Source organism: Sus scrofa, chromosome 8, assembly GCF_054392235.1.
Source record: "Sus scrofa isolate SSC_HxYL_T2T_F1_AM1 chromosome 8, Sscrofa_HxYL_maternal_Yorkshire_Landrace_v2.0, whole genome shotgun sequence".
NCBI lineage: Eukaryota > Metazoa > Chordata > Mammalia > Artiodactyla > Suidae > Sus > Sus scrofa.
Window position 1 is genome coordinate 2,965,944 of NC_139390.1, and position 17,525 is coordinate 2,983,468.

Below are 17,525 nucleotides of genomic sequence, written 5' to 3' on the forward strand. Positions count from 1 at the left end.
GAGCTCAAGGGAGCGATTGATTTGTCTCATAAAGATCAATGCCTGCCATTTACGGAGCAGCTAGTAACGCTGGGCAGGGCAGGAGGTTGTCCAGGCTCGTCTTTCATGCCGCAAATCCCTGTGGCTGGGGATTCTTGCTGCCACTTTGCAGACGAGGTCACTCAGATGAAGACAGGAGGCAAGGCCAGCCCAGGGCCGCTTGGCTGGTGACAGGGGAGGTGCCCGGCTCCGGGAGCACCCCCAGTGTCTCCCACGGGGTCTTCTGATTTGAGGAGCCTTGTTAAGCTTTGCCGAGGCTTCAGGCCTTGCAGGTGAAAAAGAAGGGCAGTAACAACAAGCCTGACGGCCCTGGACAGTGGCCCTCACGGAGTCTGCCTGACACTGCAGGGCCGGTTTCCATGACAGTCCATTTTACAGGTGGGGACGCGGAGGCCCGGTGACCTTAAGTACCCAGCTGGCCGTGGTAGAGCCAGCCCCTGAGCCCAGGCAGCTCAGCCCAGGCCCTGGGCTCCTCTTCCTCCCCTCGTCGTCTGCATTAAACGTGCGTCAGCTTGCTCTCTGCTCACGGCTCACTGCTGTGCATCTGCGGTTCTCCTTGGGCGCCTCACCTCGCAGAGGCCCGGCTCCTGCTCCGAGGGCTGGACTGGAGCCCGAAGGGACGGGGCAGTGGGGTGGTGGGGGCAGCATTTGGAAAGGAACTTGTAGAGAAACTGCTCCGTGTTCATTCAAAGTGTGACCCAAAGCCTCTGAGATGGGCACCCTGGGAGGGGCATCTTGCCAGAAGTTGGGGTCTTGCCGATCATTCCTGCTCGCCCCTCCCCCACCCCCAGGCCCCTGGGCTGCCCCCTCTGCTCTGAGCCTGGCCTTCCTCCTCCTCTCCCTCTGAGGGCAGCCCTGAGGCCCAGCAAGGGACCCCAACAGGGCTTTGCTCTGGGTTTGGGGGTGATGGTGGGACAGCCAGGCCGCCGCCAGCCTCCTGGCCATGACAGCTCCTGCGGAACCCCTGAAAGCAGTCTGCAGGGAGGGCATAGCCCCCTGGCTCCCCCCTAGATTTCCTATCGCCTCTCTGAGGACCGACCTCTCCCCAGGGTGACCCCAGCCGGAAGGACACGCCTTTCACAGGAGGCCAGCATCCACGGGGTGGGGGTGGGGTGGTTTCACCCGAGGCGCCCTTGAGGCCCTTATTCCCTCCAGGAGCTTCCAGCCTGGCGAGAAAGGCAGACAGCACGCAAGGAAAACACAGCATGAGAAAGCACTTCTCAGGGAGGCCGGGGGGACAGACAGAAGGTGATTAAGGGACCTGCTGTGAGAGAGAAATCCTGGCAGGCTTCCTGAAGGAGGTAACCCCACCTCTGTAGGCATTAGCCAGACACAGCAGCAGGAGAAGGCCATTGGCAGGACGTGCAGAGCCCAGAGGTGAGAGTGGAGGGAGTTTTGAGGTCTTTCACTCATGCCTCCAGCCCAGGCCAGGCCCGGGTAAGGTGCTGAGCCCCCTGCCTGTCTGCCTCAAGGGCGCTGTGACCTCAGAGCACCTTGCAGGTGCCTTGCTTGCAGGAAGGGCCCAGTGAGGAAGCAGCCACAGGAGCCGATGTGTCACTGCATCCAGAGAGGAGAGAGGGAGGGAGCAGAGCGTGGAGCCCTAGCTTGGTTGATGCAAGCTCCTGGAGTCCTGCTAGACTGCACCCCGGGATGATTCCAGGTGGCCCAGGTTGGGGACGGCGGCTGTCAAGCCCTCTCAACATGTTTGACTGTGAAGGGAGGGGAAGAAGCCCCAGCACAGGCGTGGCCAGGGTTCAGGGGGGACTCACTCATTTGTCACTATCACTATGGGTGCGAGTGGGAGGGCGGGACCCGTGGTGGGGACACAGTGCCGAGGTCTCTTCCTTGTCCCCAGGCTGTCTTTCTTGGTCCCTCGTCCCCTCTCCCCCAGACGTGGGGCTCATCTAGGGCCACGCCAGGCCCACTTCCTCTGGGTCCTGCAGCTTGATTAGGAACAGGAACGGGTCCTGTCCTTGGGGAGGGTGGGGCCCGAGAGGTGACACCTTCCTCCACCCACGCAGGAGAGGGCACCGGGAGGCCAGGCCCCTGGTGTGGAAGCCTGGCCCCCTCCCTGCCCATGCAGCAGGGACACCCATGCCCCAGTGCCAGGCAGCTGACCCCACGAGCCCTTGCAGCCCAGACAGAGCCCTGTGTGTCATTTCATTCAAGAGCCGCAGACGGATTGGGGCAGAAGTGGTCTCTTCTGAGGCTATACCACATCTTATTAAATCTGGCGGCTCATCTGGGGAGGGCCATCCATGAGGCTGGGTGACAGGGCCGTGTGCCCGCTGCATCCGAGTTGGAAGCCCTGCAAACGGCCGCACGCTTACCCTGCAAGCTGGGGCCCCTGCCAGGCCCCCACTGGGCAGTGCCGGGCAACGGGTGGACCTACAGTCCAGCCAGGGAGACCGGCCTGGAGTGGGGGGGGTCACGATGGTGGCACAGGTACCATCAGGTCTCTGACCCCTAAGACCCAGGGGCAGAGAGTGACCTTGGACCAGGACCCTGGCGTTGTGCGGGCCCTCCCTGGCCCAGTTCCGGAAAGAGGGCTACTCCAGGAATAGAACCTTTTATTTCCCATGACACCACCCGCTGCAGCGATTCGGGCTGCAGCGATTTGGCAGCCCTGGTGGCCAAGATCGGGGGCTTGAGGTTGGTGGGGACCGTCACTGGCTGTCTGGGCAGCATCAGGACAGCCTTGCCCAGCAGTTCCTCCCCTGTGCCAGCCATCAGGGTGCTTGTGTCACCTCCTGCTCAGAGCCAGGGAGCAGATGCTCGCTCCAGGCACCTCTCCATTCTCGGTCCCAGGCGAGGGACCCAGTGGTCATGCGTGACCCCAAGCACAGGACGAAAGTCATCTCACGATGGGTCCCTGGACCCCTCCGGGCAAACCCGCACCTTGTCACCCTTCTCCTTTCACTCAGGACTTGGGATCCCCGACTCGTGGATGTGCTGGGTTCACACCTGCCCTGAAGTGCTTGGAGCCCTGAGCCCCGCCTCGCCCCTCCCCCACCTGTGACCTCGGAATTATTCAGATGGTAATTACTCGGCTCTGCTGGAGCAAAGAGACCCACATCCCACCAATAACGGGCGAAGGCCCTTTCCCTGGGCACCTGTGAGCTGCAGCAGGAGGAAGAGGCACTGCAGGGCGGTCTCTGAACGGGGCCACGTGTGGCTGGGTCTAGCCCAGGAGGGAGAGAGGCTGGTCACGAGCTGCCTGGCACATCGGGGGCCCAGATCTGGGAGTCTTCCCAGGTCTTACATCCACAAGAGTACAGCTAATGCTCGCTCAGGCTGCCACTGCTCTGAGCACCCAGGCATTTGTGACCTCGCTGGAACGTCCCCAGGATCCTCAGAAGCGCTTCGGGCTCTAGGGGCTGCGGCAAAGGGGCAGCCGATGTCACATGGCCAGAACGAGGCAGAGCTGTGCCTCTGGCCCAGGACTGTCTGTCCCCATCCCGGGCCCTTCCCACCACGCAGCGATGGTCACAGGACAAAAGGATGTGCCTGGGCAGGGGGCTGCCCGGAAGGCTGGAGGTCAGCTGTCATGACCTTGCAGAGGCGTGTCCACAGGGAAGCAGGCATCGCCATGGATTTTAATGAGAAAAGCTTAAAAAGACCCTGCTGGTGGAGCCCCTGGTGGCCTAGTGCGTTAAGGATCTGGTGGTGTCGCTGCAGCAGCTTGGGTCACTGCTGTGGCACAGGTTCGTTCCCTGGCCTGGGAACGTCCATATGCTACAGGTGCTGCCAAAAAAAGAAAAGAAAAGAAGAAAAAAGACCCTGCTCACACACCCAGGCATCCTCGGCGTTGATTCCGAGTTTACTGGTCCCTGAGAGCTCCGCTCAGCTGCCACTCCACTGCCCTGACCCCCCTAACTGACAGGCTGGACCACAGGCAGGGGCCTTTTTGCCTTTTTGGGCCGCCCCACGGCATATGGAGTTCCTGGAGCAAGGATCATCTGAGCCGCAGTTGTGACAGCAGGGGATCCTTAACCCCCGTGCGGGGCTGGCGATCAAGCTTGCATCCTGGTGCGGCAGCAACACCGCCAATGCCGTTGCGCCACAGCGGGAACTCTGGCAGATGCCTTTCGAAACTGCCACGGGCTCTCAACTTCGTTCCACACATATCTGGGTGCCACGCTCTGCCACCAGGGACCTTAAAGAGGGGCACCCAGCCTCCTCTTGGGGTCTCACTCTCACAGCGATTTGGACCGTACCTTATCATCATTAGTCGTACCATAAACAAGACAGGCGTTTATCTTTGCGAGAGCAGGTGACTGAAGAGGAAAGAGTCTGTGACCCCCTCGGGCCAGTGTCCGGCTTCTCCGCCGCGTGGACCCTGACTTGCGAAGCTTGGGCAGCTTACCGTGCTCTCCTCCTGGGAGGCTTCCCTGCGGAAGGTCGTGCTCTTGTGCTGCACACTCAGTGGCTGCGTGTGGTTCTGTTGAGCAGGTGTTCCGTGGTTTGCCCATAGTCTCCTTCCATCACCAGGTGTGTGTGTGTGTGTGTGTTTGCATTTTTAAAAATTTTATTGTGTTTTTGTTGTGGTCAAGTGCATGTGCCATAAACGATGCTGCCTTGGTGCTTTTTCCGTGGCATTAAAATGCGCTCACCCTGTGGTGAGACCTTGGCCGCCGTGGGAATCCAGCCCCGTTCCCATCCTCCCCGCCGACTCTGTCCCCGTGAGTAACTCCCCATCCACCCTCCCGCCCCAGCCCCCCGCACCCACCGCTCTGCTTTCTGCCTTGTGGATAGACCCTCCAGGGGCCTCAGAAGTCCAATCCCTGGGACAGGGTTTGTCCTTGAGGGTCTGGCTTATTTCACTTGGCATCGTCCATCCACGATGTGGCAGGTGTCAGAACTTGCTTCCCTTTCAAGGCGGGAGCTCGGTCCCTCGTGGGGGTGGACCACACTCTGTTTATCCACCCATCCTCCCCTGGACTCGTGGGCTGCTTCCTTGGCTCTTGGGAGCGATGCTGCTGTGAACACAGGTGAGCAAGCATCTGCTCCCGCCCCTGCTTTCCTTCCTGGGGCCACGTCCCGGACGGGGTGGCAGGTCAAGAGGTACCTCTGCTTCATTTCCTGAGGCGCCGTCACGCCGTTTTCCTGGTGGCTGAGCTACTTCGCCATCAGTGGTGGCAGGGGGACGGTGGAGGGGGTGTTGAGAAGGGGCCACATTGGTGGCCCCCTGAGCCCACCGTGCATGGTCAGACTCCTCGGCTTGGCTGAGCTCTTGGAGGTTCCCAAGTGGCCCCCCCCACCCCCCTGCATCTATGCCCAGGCTGCTCCCGTTCTGGGTGCCTTCCTTCCCGTCCCTTCCCCCACCCGCCCCCATCTGCCCCTTGGGATGTCCTGCCCGCTCCCCTGCCCCCTCCTGCTCCCGCCGTGCTGATGCCTATGCTTGTCTGCTTGTCTGGGTGGATCTGAGCCCTTTCTGTCTGCCTCCCTCTACAGGGACTTTGTGTCCCCCCCGGCCCAGAGTCCCCCGAGCCTGTAACCGCGTGTGCATTGCAGGGGCCCGGCCTCCACTGGGGCCTAAATGCCAGTGCTGCGTGGGGCAAGGGGCCCAAGGTCACAGCCCCCAGGAGCCGGGAAGCCTCTCCGTCGAGCAGGGCTGCCTGGGTTCCCTGAGGCCCGAGCAGGCACACAGCCATGCTGGGGAAAGTTGCGGCTGGACCCAAGACCACAGGGCAGGACTCTGGCCCGGGCAGCGAGCGATAAATTTAGCCCCTTGATGGGAAAACGTCCCACACCTTCCTTCCTCCGCTTCCCTTGGGTCCGTGGACATGACTCAGGGGCTTGTGTGTAACTCCCTTTAGCCCATCCCCTTGTCTGCTGATGCAGGGATGCTGGGGGTGATGGGACCCTGACCTGATGGGGTCGACGGGCGGAGCCCCCTCCTCTCCTGGCTCAGCCAGAGCTCCCCCCACCCCCCAACACCTTACTGCTCTGGAGATTCGCTGCCCGGGATCTGGGCAAGTTCAGTCGTGGTGAAATAAACACAGCCACACCATATCTGCCGTCCCCACCATTGTCAAGTGTCCGAGTCCGCGGCATGCACTACGGTCACGTGTCGTGTGACCGTCACCACCATCCGTCTCCAAAACCCTTTTCACTTTGCAAAACTGAAACTCTGTCCCCGTTAAACACCACTTCCCCGCCCCCGCCGCAGCCCCTGGCAGCCGCCACTCCGCTTTCTGTCTGTCAGTGTGTCAACTCCAGGGAGCTCCTGAAAGTGGAAGGACGGTAGTGTGTCCTTTTGGCCTATTTCGCTCATGTCCTCGAGGCCCGTCCGTGTCGTAGCCTCTGTCAGTTTCCTTCCTCTTCGGGCTGAATAACACTCCATTGTGTGGACAGGACATGTTTTGTTTGTCCACCCATCTGACCGTGACGCTTGGGCTGCTCCCACCTTTGGCTGCGGTGAATGATGCGGTTGTGATGGTGGGCGTGTGGTGCCCTCTTTGGGTTTGGTGGTCCTGTGGCCAGTGGCCCTGGGGTCCTGCCACAAGCAGCGCAGGGCAGAGCCCTTCACACGTGGTCCTTCCCTGGTCCCTCCCCACCGTCCAGGGACATGGGGGCGCCTTGCATCCCTGGTGTAGATGGGAAACTGAGGCCAGCCAGGAACAAGGACCTCCTGCTCTGCCGGCCTCTGGGGGAGGTGCTGGGATGCTGGGTGAACAGCTTTCTGCATTCAGAACCCACGCCATCACCTTTCCCTTGGAGGGTCCAGTTACGGGTGTGCCTTCATCCATCCTCACGGCCTTTTGTTCGTTCATCAAACACGGAGGGGGTCCACCCTCCTCCTTGCCTGGGCCAAGCCACAACGAGATGCATCGGGCTGCATCCCACCCTGAGGCGCTCCCAGGATGGGGGACCACATCACACAGAGGCAAAGAATAGGTGATTGACTCTCCGTGTCTGCCTCGGCCACCAGTGGTGTGTGTGTGCGCGTGTGTGTGCGTGCGTGTGCCCCAACCATGAACTCGCCAACTCTGGCTACAGGAGGGGAAGCCGAGAGCCAGGAGAGCAGAGGGTTTCTCCAGCCACAGGGCTGGTGCTCTGAGCCCCCATGACTGTCTCTGTCACTGCATTTTTTTTTTTCCAGGATCTGTGATGGTCTGTTAGGCAGTCCTGGTCTCTTCCAGTTTTGGGGGGCTACTTTGTCTTCTTCATCGGTCCCCCCCCACCTCTTTCTTTTGAAAAGTTTTAAGCTTAGAGAAAAATTGCAGGAACACCTTGTAACACTTTCCCCAGATGCATCTGTTAGGAACATTTTGCTGCATTTTGCTTTCTTTCTCTTCTGAGCCAAGTGAGTTGCACACTCACCCGTGCACAGGTCTGTACGCACACATCACCTACAGAAAGTCCCATCTCCCCTCCCCCAGGGCTCCATTACAGCCCGTGGTCCATCTTTTCTTATCCAAGAGCCAGTCTAGGGTCACACACAGCCATTCATTAGCATGTCTCTGCCTCTTTAGTCTCCTTTGCTCTAGAATGTTCTTCCCACGTTTTATATTTTGTTTTTCTTTCGTGCCACTGACACAAAAAGTGTCCAGACCTGTTGCCTTGTGGACGGTCCCCCACCTGGGTGGGTCTGTTTCTTGGTGATGGGATTGGGGCTGAGCCTTTCTGGCGAGAGGTTCCTCTGTGACCTGCTCCCCGCTCCGGGAACATGCCGAGCCGTCAGGCCTGTGTGCGTTCGGATTTTTAGCCCAGCCGAGTGCAGCCAGCGGAGATGAGAATTCTTGCACGTACGTCTTTGCACCGGTGCGCAAATAGACCTGTGAGCTGAAGTTACAGATATTCCTAGAAGTGGGAGTGTTGAGTGGGCATGTCTTCTGCCAAACTGCTCTGCCCAGAGTAGGTTCCAATTCATACCTTCACTAGAAGGGCCCCAGTCCCTGTCCTTGTCCCCTCCCAGTCCAATACAGGACACTGTCCATCTTTTCGTATTTGCCAACTGATGGGACAAGCGCCCCTCCCTGCTTTCATCTCTCTTCACAGGCACCTGAGGGCCTTTCTCTAGCTTTGGGGCCATTTGTGTGTCTGTGAATTTGCTGCTCCCTCTTTTGCTTGTTTTCTGTGGGGCTGCGTGTCTGTCTGTATTGACCCAGGAGGCAGATGGCCGAGTGCCCTGCACTGTCCATCCCAGAGTGGGCGGTGGGCCTGGGAGGGGTTGCGCCGGGGGTGGTGGGCAGGGCAGGGGCATCGGGAGGCCACATCCAGGTGTGTTGGGCAGGTAAGGCTGTGTTGGCCGAGCAGGGGGGGGTCTCTGAATGGGGAGACAGAAACCAAGTCATCTCCAACCTCCTCATCTGTGATGTCCCTGCTCCCCCGCTCGGGGGGCCACTGAGACCCCTCCTCCACTGAGACCCCCCCCCCACTGAAATCAAAATGCTTCTGGGCGTGCCAGGCCTTTGCAGGCCGCCTGGGCAGCCTCCTCTGAGTCCGCTTCTACAGGCCTTGGGGCCTTGACACCTGCTGGTTCCTCTGCCGGACTCGTTCGCCTGCTCGTAAGCGTTTTCTCGGCCTAGTTAGTTCTGGCGGCATCTCCTCCCAGAGGCCCTCTGAGCTCCAAGTGCAGTGGCCGCTCTGCCCCTTGCCCTGTGGCAGCCACCCCTCCCCCCACTTCTCTCCTTCGGGACACGGATCACGGGTCGGGCTTGCACTTGCACGTTCGGTTCCCCGTCTGTGTCGTCGTCCTGCGAGCCTGCCAGCTCCTGACGGGGGCTTAGGACTGGAAGGCCCCTCTGCCGGGCAGAGTGCCCTGCTCAGGGCACCTGTTCCTCTGTTATGGGCAGGACGGCCTCCGCCTGGCCCAGCCCTCGGGTGTCTGGCTTGGCATCCTTCAGCCACCTCCTGGTTGGCGCCTTGGGGGTCCTGCTGTCCTTTGCCTTAGGGGACCCTGGACTCGCCCTCTTGGGGCCACGTGTCACAGATGGACCTGCCGAGGCTGTGGGGGGGCTGCATGTGACCCTTCGCGAGCAGAGCTCCCCATGTGGATGGGCAAGAAGAGGGAACGGACAGGGTCTGGACAAGGGGTTTGGCCTCAACCTGGGAGGCCTGGGGAGCTCCCCGGGCGGTGCTCGGCACTGGGGGCCCTGAGGTCAGTGTGGCGGGGGTGGGGGGCAGGGTCTCAGCCAGGCGAGATGGGGCGGGCGGGAGGGGCCAGAGGGAAGGGGTGCCCTGTGAGGGGATGCTGGCGTTTTGCGCACTGGCTTCTCTGAGCCACAGGTTTGGGTGACAGCGGGCAAGGCCATGTTCTGGGTTGAACTGTGTCCCCAAAGAGAGATGTTGAAGTCCCAACTGTGGTCCCTGTGAGGCTGGCCTTGTTTGCAAAGAGGGTTGTTGCAGATGTAATGCGTTAAGATGAGGTCGCATGGAGTTGGGGCCGGAGGGCAGGGGGGTCCTGCTAGGACAGGAAAAGAGACGCAGACGCAGAGGAGAGGCCACCTGACGACACGGCGGGGGCGGGGAGGGGCTGCAGTCACAGCCAAGGGTCACCGGCTGCCGCTGGGAGCTGGGAACAGTCAGGAAGGCTCGCCCCCCAGAGGGAGCCCAGCCCCCCTGACGCCTTGGGGTTGGACGTCCTGCCTCCAGAGCTGGGAGAGAAGACATTTCTGTTCCTGAAGCCACTCGGGGGGTGGTCCTTTGTCCCAGCAGCCACGGGAAACTCATCCAGTTGGGAACTGGGAAGGAAAGAAGCCGCTTCCCGAGTGCGCGTCCTGTACCAGGCGAGGAGCCTGGGCTTTCTCGCGTATCCTCTCGCTTAGTCCTGCTGCGGCCCAGCAGGCAGACACCCTCGTTGTACAGACGAGGAGGCTGAGGCCCAGAGAGGTAAAGCCACGGGGCCGAGGTCACCCAGCGCCGAGACATGGTGCCGGTTGCAAACACAAGTCTGCCTGAGTCGCAGAAGGGGAGCCAGCTGGGCGAGGGTGTTGGTGTGTGACGAGTGGCCCGTGGGAGGGTGGGGAGAGATGGGAGAGAGGGGACCGTGACAGGCTGAATGCGTGGTGCCTGGGCGCTTCCAGGAGGAGGCAGGCAGCATGCAGCTGGCTCTGGGGGTTGAGGGCTCAGGAAGGGCTGGCTGGGGGTTAGAAATCTTCGCCCAGGGGACTGGACAGTGTCTCAGAGCCTTCGGACCTACTTTTAGGCCTCTGAGAAAGTGCTGGTGTGCTCCTTGCCTGAACACACCTGAAAAGTCTACACCGCCTGTCATAATGTTTTCAAGCCCTCAATTTCCTTTGTTTCTCATCTTTTAAGGAGTGTTCAGAAATGAAGATGTAAGTGAGTGGAACTGGGGTGGCACAGAGGCGGGGGGCAGAGGTGGCCACAGGGGTGGGGGGGGCAGTGGGGTGGGGCACAGTAATAGTGGCAGAGGTGTGGGGCTATCAGAGTGAGGGATTATTCTGGAATGTGGCCCAGGGGCTGTGCTGGAAGGAGGGGGGTTAGGGACTTGGGGAAGCAGGTGGAGCCACCGAAGCCACCTCAGACCACCCTCCCTCTTTCCTTTCTGGTCTGAGTCCCTTCCCAAGTCACGGGAGACGCCAGTCTGCTCAGGGGCTGCAGGTGGAGGACTGTCCAGGGGGCAGAGTGCCCTGACGGTGTCCTTGAGTTCGGGAGTCCTTTCAGACATCTGTCACTGCTGCCCACCCTCCGTGTGCAGAAAGAGCTCATAAATCATCATCCTTCTCGCTTGGGTCCCCCCTCCCCCTGGCGGAGGTAGAGTAGAGGTTAGGATAGAACTTTCTGCACTGCAGGTGGCGACCCATTTGTGGCCATGAAATCAGTTTAGTGGGTCACAGCAGCCTTTGTTATGTAACAGGTCGAATTGAATAGAAAAATAGCAGACCCAGCCTGGGGGGAAAAAAAAGAAAAAAAAAAAGATAAAGAAAAATAGCAGCGCTCATCATGAGTAATAAGGCTAAGTGCTGTCTGGTGAAAAAAATCTGTCTCACAGATAAAGGGCTGCTGTGTGTGGTAGGCTGGGAAACAGACCTTCAGGATCTGTGGTGTCCTCTGCCTGGGGCTGGGGAGTGTCTCTTTATTTGAAAAGCGGGTGTTTGCTGGTGGGATTAAGGTAAGGGTGCTGAGATGGGAGGTTATCCTGGATTGTCCGCCTGAGCCCTAAAGGCATCACATGGATGCTTAGAGGGGCAGAGGGAGGTCACTGGACCCACACACAGGGGGAAGGTGATGGGGCCGTGGGGGCAGAGATGAGTGATGGAGCCACAAGCCAAGGATGCCGGCAGCTGGAGGAGGCGGGAAGGACCCTCCCCCAGAGCCCAGAGGGAGCCCCGCCCTGCACACCCTTGGATGTCAGCCCAGTGGTACCCACGCTGGACTGCCAGCCTCCAGAACTGTTGTGTTACCAGTTGCTGGTGGTTATTGCAGCCGTAGGAAACTAATACACTTTGGAACAAGCAGCCCCAAAGCTGAGAGGCATAAATCAACCATCCGTCATCTTGGCTCGGGGCCCATGGAGACCAGGCTGGGCTCCGTGGGGTGGCCGTGCCCCATCTTAGTCCTCCCTGGGGACCGGCAGCCTGGCCTGGGGAGCCCCTCCTTGTAGGAAGGCAGAAGCACAGCAGGGCAGACAGAGAGGCGTGAGGCCTGGACTCGGAGCTGGCACATTCCCACGTCCGCCCGAGGGCCGTGGGCCAGGCCAGCCGCGTGTGCAAAGACGGGTATGGATCAGGAAGAGCCCCCCACCCGGAGACCCTGGTGAGGGTGAGGAGGCAGGGGGAGCTGACTCCGCCCATCCCATGGGTGTGCACACCTGGGCGTGCAGGGCCACTGTCTGGTGCCCGCCCCCTCTGCGCTGATGTGGGAACAGTTCAGAAGCCACGGGCCAGCGGCAGCAACCCTGGCTTCACATGCGTGTCCTGTGCAGCGATGCGGCCTCCATCCGAGGTGGACAGGAGGGGTCAGGCCCGCAGGGGGCCTTGGTGGGGAAGTGTGTCCCGAAGGAGGGGGCTGGCCCCAGCGGGCCTGGGGTCCCTCCCATGCTGTCTCCAGGCGGGGCTCCCGGGAGAGGAAGGAGGTCCTCCTGAGGCCCTCGTGAGCGTCCAGTGCCACGTCCGGGGTCGGAGCAGCACCCGCAGCTGTTCTTGCTACAGTCAAATGCCTGTTCTTTCAAATGCCTGGGCAAACCCTCAGCCTTCCTCATTCTCAGGGTGAGACCCACGATTTTTGGTGGAGGGTCTGTAGCCTGGCCCCTGCCCCCCTTCCCACCCAACCAAGCACCCCAACCTGGTGCGCTGAAGGCATCTGCCCTCCCAGGAACATCGACTTGCATGTCCCCTCTCCAACCTCGCACAGGCTGTTCCCTCTGCCTGGCATGCCCTTCCCGGCATTGAGCAGCGAGCTGCTCCTCGGCCTCTGCATCTCCTTCAGGGCACCCCCTCGAGCCCTCGGGAGCTCCCGCCTCCCTCTGCGTCCCCTCGGTCGGGCACCGGTCACCACGGTGTTGCTGACACTCAGGGCCAAAGCCTGTGCCCCGTCTTGTTCGCCAGAGCCCGCCGACCCCACCTGTCTCTGCCTCGGTGTCCTCGTCAGGAAAGCAGGGATGTGACAGTTCTGGCCTCGGGTGCAGTGCAGGGTGGGGCTTGCTGAGTGCTCAGCAGGAGGGTGCTGTCGCTGTCACCGTCACTGTTGTTTCTCTTCCACGGCATGGACAGCTGCAGAATAAACAAGTGGAGAAGCTCTTCTCATTTTTAAAAATTTTGATTTTTATTATTTATTGATTGATTTTTTTAGGGCTGCACTTGCAGCATATGGCAGTTCCCAGGCTAGGGGTCGAATCGGAGCTGCACCTGTCGGCCTACACCACAGCCATGGCAACAAGGGATCTGAGCCACGTCTTTGACCTACACCACAGCTCACGGCAATGCCGGATCCTTAACCCACTGAGCGAGGCCAGGGATCAAACCCACAACCTGAAGGATACTAGTCGGGTTTGTTACCGCTGAGCCACAATGGGAACGCCCCTTTTTTAAAAAAAACTCTTCCCATTTATAAACAAGAGGGGATATTATTCTCTGCCTTGGATGCACCATCTCTACCCACTCGTGGAACCCCGTGGGCCGGGCAATAATGCAGTGGGGGGCCCTGGGAATTTGCTGCAGGGGTCGGTGGTTACCATCCCCCGTTCCCTGGGCAGAGAGGTTCCAACCAGTGTGATTAGTGACGACCCGCTTGGCCAGGAAAGTCCCCGCCAGGCTGCCAGCACCTGCTCCGACTTTTCAGAGCTGGCGGGACTAGGTGTTTTCTGCTGGGTTTGGGTTACGTGGCCCACCCAGAGCCGCTGCAGCCCGAGGGTGGCAAATGTGACCTGTGCTTGAGGGCGTGACCCCAGAGCCACCCAGCTGTGGGATCCTGGCCCCGGTTAACTGGCCGGATTTGCACGCATCACGCGCACGATAAACCAGGATAACGCCCATGGCTTCTCTGCGGCCCCTGTGGCTGATGCGTCACATGGCATTTCTCCCTCTGGGGACCTTAGAGTCGAGGCCAACAGAGAGGCACGGAGGAGGACAGGGCATACGTAAGGGAGCACGCAGTCAGCCAGACCGGGACAGGACCTCGACACTGCCTTTAATTCACGGCGCCTCCCACTGTCACCTGAGCACCCCAAGCCTCGGTCCCCCCGCACAGGGGGGCTGGGTCGTGGGTTCCAGCCGGAACCTCAGCATGTGGCGTTTCGGGGATGGGGTCCTTGCAGAAGTAATTAAGGATGGAGAGGGGTCATCCCGGATTAGGGTGGAGCCCAGCCCTTGTAAGAGGCAGAAGCGCACAGAGAAGAGACAACTGTGTGAGGACAGAGACAGAGATGGCGTGTCAGGACACAAGCCCAGGGACACCCGGAGCCCTGGACGCTGGCAGATGTAGGGAAGGCCCCACAGAGCCTTTGAGAGAGTGTGCCCCGCCCTCCCCCGTGCCCTGGTGTCCGGCTTCTGGGCTCCGGACTGGGAGAGGAGAAAAGTCTGCTGGTGAAGCCTGAGACTTGTGGGGTGTTGTCAGGCTGCCCCAGGACATGGGTACTGGCTGTAACCCCCTCACGAGGTGCAGGGGGGTCGTGGGCTGTGCCTGGCACACAGGGCAGTAGATGGTCCCGGCTCTGCCCAGGCCCCTCCCCCACTGCCTGTTCCACGTCCCTTTCCCGGAAGCCTGGGAACAGGTGTGTCTCGGGAGCGGGGTGGGAATCTATTTTGGGGTGCCGGGAAGGGGTTGGCCCGTCCCTCCTCGGGCATGAGGGCAGCTGCCACGTGACCCTCTGGCATGTCCTTCCCAGTCCTGCCAGCCACAGAGGCTTGCGCCCTTGCCCAGCTGCCGCCCGGAGCCTTCAGGGTACCGGCCTTGCGGGCCTCGCACTCCATGGGGATGCCAGGAGGAGGGACAGGTAAGGCCCAAACTGCCCTGTCTGCCAAGGCCACTGGCCAGGGAGGAAGGCTTATTTCCCGACTGGAAGTCCTAAGTCCCCCAAATAAGTTTGGGGTCCGATTCGAAGCAGGCAGTCTGAGCCCTGCCGTTTATGGAGGCAGTGAAGGCCAGCACTTATGCATACCGACCAGGCGCCCCGCCTGGGGGACTCTCTTGCGGACTTGTGATGTCAGTGCTGGTAGTGACCCGTTTTACAGATGAATAAGCTGAGATGTGGGGAAGGGGAGGGTCTGGGCTGTTCCACTGTGGTGAGTGTTGCTGTCTGACCCCGTTGTCTGGGCCGAGTCATCGGGCCCTCAGCCTCTGTGCCTGTCCCCTCCCTCTGCTGCCTCTTTCCTTTAAATGGTTCTTGGTTCTCAACCAAAGGGTGATTTTGCTTCCTGGGGACAGTTGGCAACGTCAGGAGACATTCCGGATTGTCACAACTTGGGGAGGTGGGGGGCGCTCCAGGCCTGGGGGTGCGGGCCCGGGGTGCTGCTCAGCATCCTACAGGACACAGGGCGCAGGACGCAGGGCACAGGACGCAGGGCGCAGGATGCAGGGTACAGGGCGCAGGGCGCAGGACGCAGGGCGCAGGGCAGGACAGAGCCTTCCCTTCGATGGTGTCCTCCTTTCTGGCTTCAGTGTCTGTCCAGAGGCAGAGGATCCGGGACCCCCGTCCCCATGTCCCCGTCAGCGCCCCATGTGCGGGGAGGCTCGGGGTTTTTAGGAGAGGAAGCGGCTCCAGCGTGTGGCAGCAGCAATGGCTGAGAAGCCCGGCTTCCAGGCCTGCCTCTGGCCCGACCGCACAGTGAGCCTGGGCAGTGCGCTCCACCAATCCGGGGGGCTCGAGGACCCCTCGGGAAAATGAGGGTGACTGTGGCTCCTCCTTCCCGGGGGCTGTGAGCCCGCCCAGAGGACCCTGCAAGCAGGTGGCTGGGCTGCCCCAGGCCGGCAGACCCGGCCCCAGCCCCGCGCAGAGTTCTCCCTCCTGGTGGCAGAGGGCAGGAGCTAACATCCCCGGACCTGCCCAGCGTCCTGGATTGTTCTGGAAATACCGGCTGATTCCAAGAGCGAAGACGGGACGATGTCCATTTCTCAAATGGCATTTCCGCGCCGGCGCCTGGGCGGGTCTCTGCGCAGCTGAGGACACCGTGTCCTTCCTGCCCCTCTGTGCTGCCACCAGATGACGGGCCCAGGTGCCGATGGCCGGACAATCGTCATATGAAAAAAGGCACAAACCCGGCGAGATGAGCGCTCTTGCTCCTGATTCACGGATGAAGAAATGGCATTTTGTGATAAAAAGAGCAGTAAGGGCAATGTGATCCTCTTATAAAATCATAGTAAGAGGTAAAATATAAAAAACGATAAGAAGTTCTCGGCGTGGCGCAGTAGTTAACGAATCCGACTGGGAACTATGAGGTTGTGGGTTCGATCCCTGGCTTCGCTCAGTGGGTTAAGGATCCATCATTGCCGTGAGCTGTGGTGTAGGTTGCAGACGCGGCTCGGATCCCACGTTGCTGTGGCTGTGGTGTAGACTGGCGGCTACAGCTCCGATTCGACCCCTAGCCTGGGAACCTCCATATGCCGCGGGTACAGCTCTGGAAAAGGCAAAAAGACAAATAAATAAATAAATAAAAAATAAAAAGCGGCAACACTTTCAGGAGAATATAGAGGGGCATGTCTTTGTGATCTTGGATTCGGCACTGGTTTCGTAGAAATGACACTAAGTACACAAGCAACCAAAGAAGCCGTAGATACATTGGATTTCACCAAAATTAAGCAATCTTAGGCTGCAAAGAGCATTATAAAGAAAGCGAATGGGAGACAATATTTGCCAATCATATATCGGATAAGGAAGGGCTTGTGTCTAGAGTGTGTAAATAATTCACACTCAGAAAAGACCACCAAATGCGACGGATAAAGGTGCTGAATAGACATTTCCCGAAGGAGACACACGAACAGAGACCAAGGCCCATGAAAAGATGCTCGACGTCATTGGCCAGCAGGAAAGGCCAATCCAAACCGCAGCGAGTCACGCGTCGCACCCACCGGGGACGAGCCGAGGACGTGGCGGCGGAGGGAGGGGAAGATGCTGCGGCCACTTAGGAAGACAGCTGGCGTTTCCTCACATGGTTAAACCCAGCGTTACCGTGTGACCCAGCAAGAAATGGACACACATCCCCACCAAAGGGAGCGTGTGGGACTGGTCACCCCCCCACCCCGGGGAACACCCCCAGGGTCAGAGGGGCGTGTCGTAGACTAGAGTGTCATTTGCACCTAGAAAAACAGGAGTGAGGCACTGACGCCTGCTGCAGGTGGATGAACCTTGAACGCATTAGGCCGAGTGAGAGAAGCCAGGCGCCAAAGGCCACCGACGGTTCGTTCCCGTTTACCTGGAAGGTCTAGACCCCGCAAATCGATCCTGGAGACAGAAAGGAGGTTATTGGTTGCCAGGGGCGAAGGGATGGGTGAGGGGTTTCTTTTTGGGGCGATCAGAATATCCTCAAATGGATTGTGGTGGTCAGCACAGCTCCACAAATATACCCCAAACTACCAAATCGTGCAGGATTGTTGTTTTTTGTTTTTTGTTTTGTCTTTTTAGGACCACACCCGTGGCACATGGAGGTTCCCAGGCTAGGGGTTGAATCGGAGCTACAGCTGCCGGCCTGCACCACAGCCACAGCAATGTGGGATCCAAGCTGCATCTGCGAGCTACACCACAGCTCACGGCAACGCCAGGTCCTTAACCCACTGAGCGAGGCCAGGGATCGAACCTTTGTCCTCATGGATGCTAGTCGGGTTTGTTAACCACTGAGCCACGATGGGAACTCCAAGCTGTTTTTTTAAAGTTTACACTGAGCCCCTCTGCAGAGCTGGGTGAGTTCTGTGGGTGTGGCCGGGACTTTGGTTTTGAAGAGCGCGCACGTGGACACACGGGGGCTCTGCCGCGTCAAAGAATGTGTCACATTATAAACTCTGTCGCAGACATGTACGTGACTACATACGAGTAGGCATGCATCTGTGTGCATAGGCGGGTTCGATCCCCAGCCTGGCGCAGGGGG

At 59.9% G+C, this 17,525-nt stretch overlaps 1 protein-coding gene across 27 annotated transcripts in view; it reads left to right on the forward strand.

Moving 5' to 3' along the window:
* The window catches only part of ABLIM2 (actin binding LIM protein family member 2), a 138,108-nt gene that overhangs the window by 11,829 nt on the left and 108,754 nt on the right, over window positions 1–17,525 (forward strand). For 7 of the 27 annotated variants that reach the window (XM_084971388.1, XM_084971390.1, XM_084971402.1 and 4 more), the window contains exon 1: window positions 14,282–14,440. The exons of the other annotated variants lie outside the window; for them this stretch is intronic. In XM_084971388.1, the coding sequence (XP_084827514.1) occupies window positions 14,320–14,440 (121 nt within the window). In that variant the 5' untranslated portion in view covers window positions 14,282–14,319. Of the gene's footprint in view, window positions 1–14,281; window positions 14,441–17,525 lie in introns of those variants that run through there. 27 annotated transcript variants of the gene reach the window in all.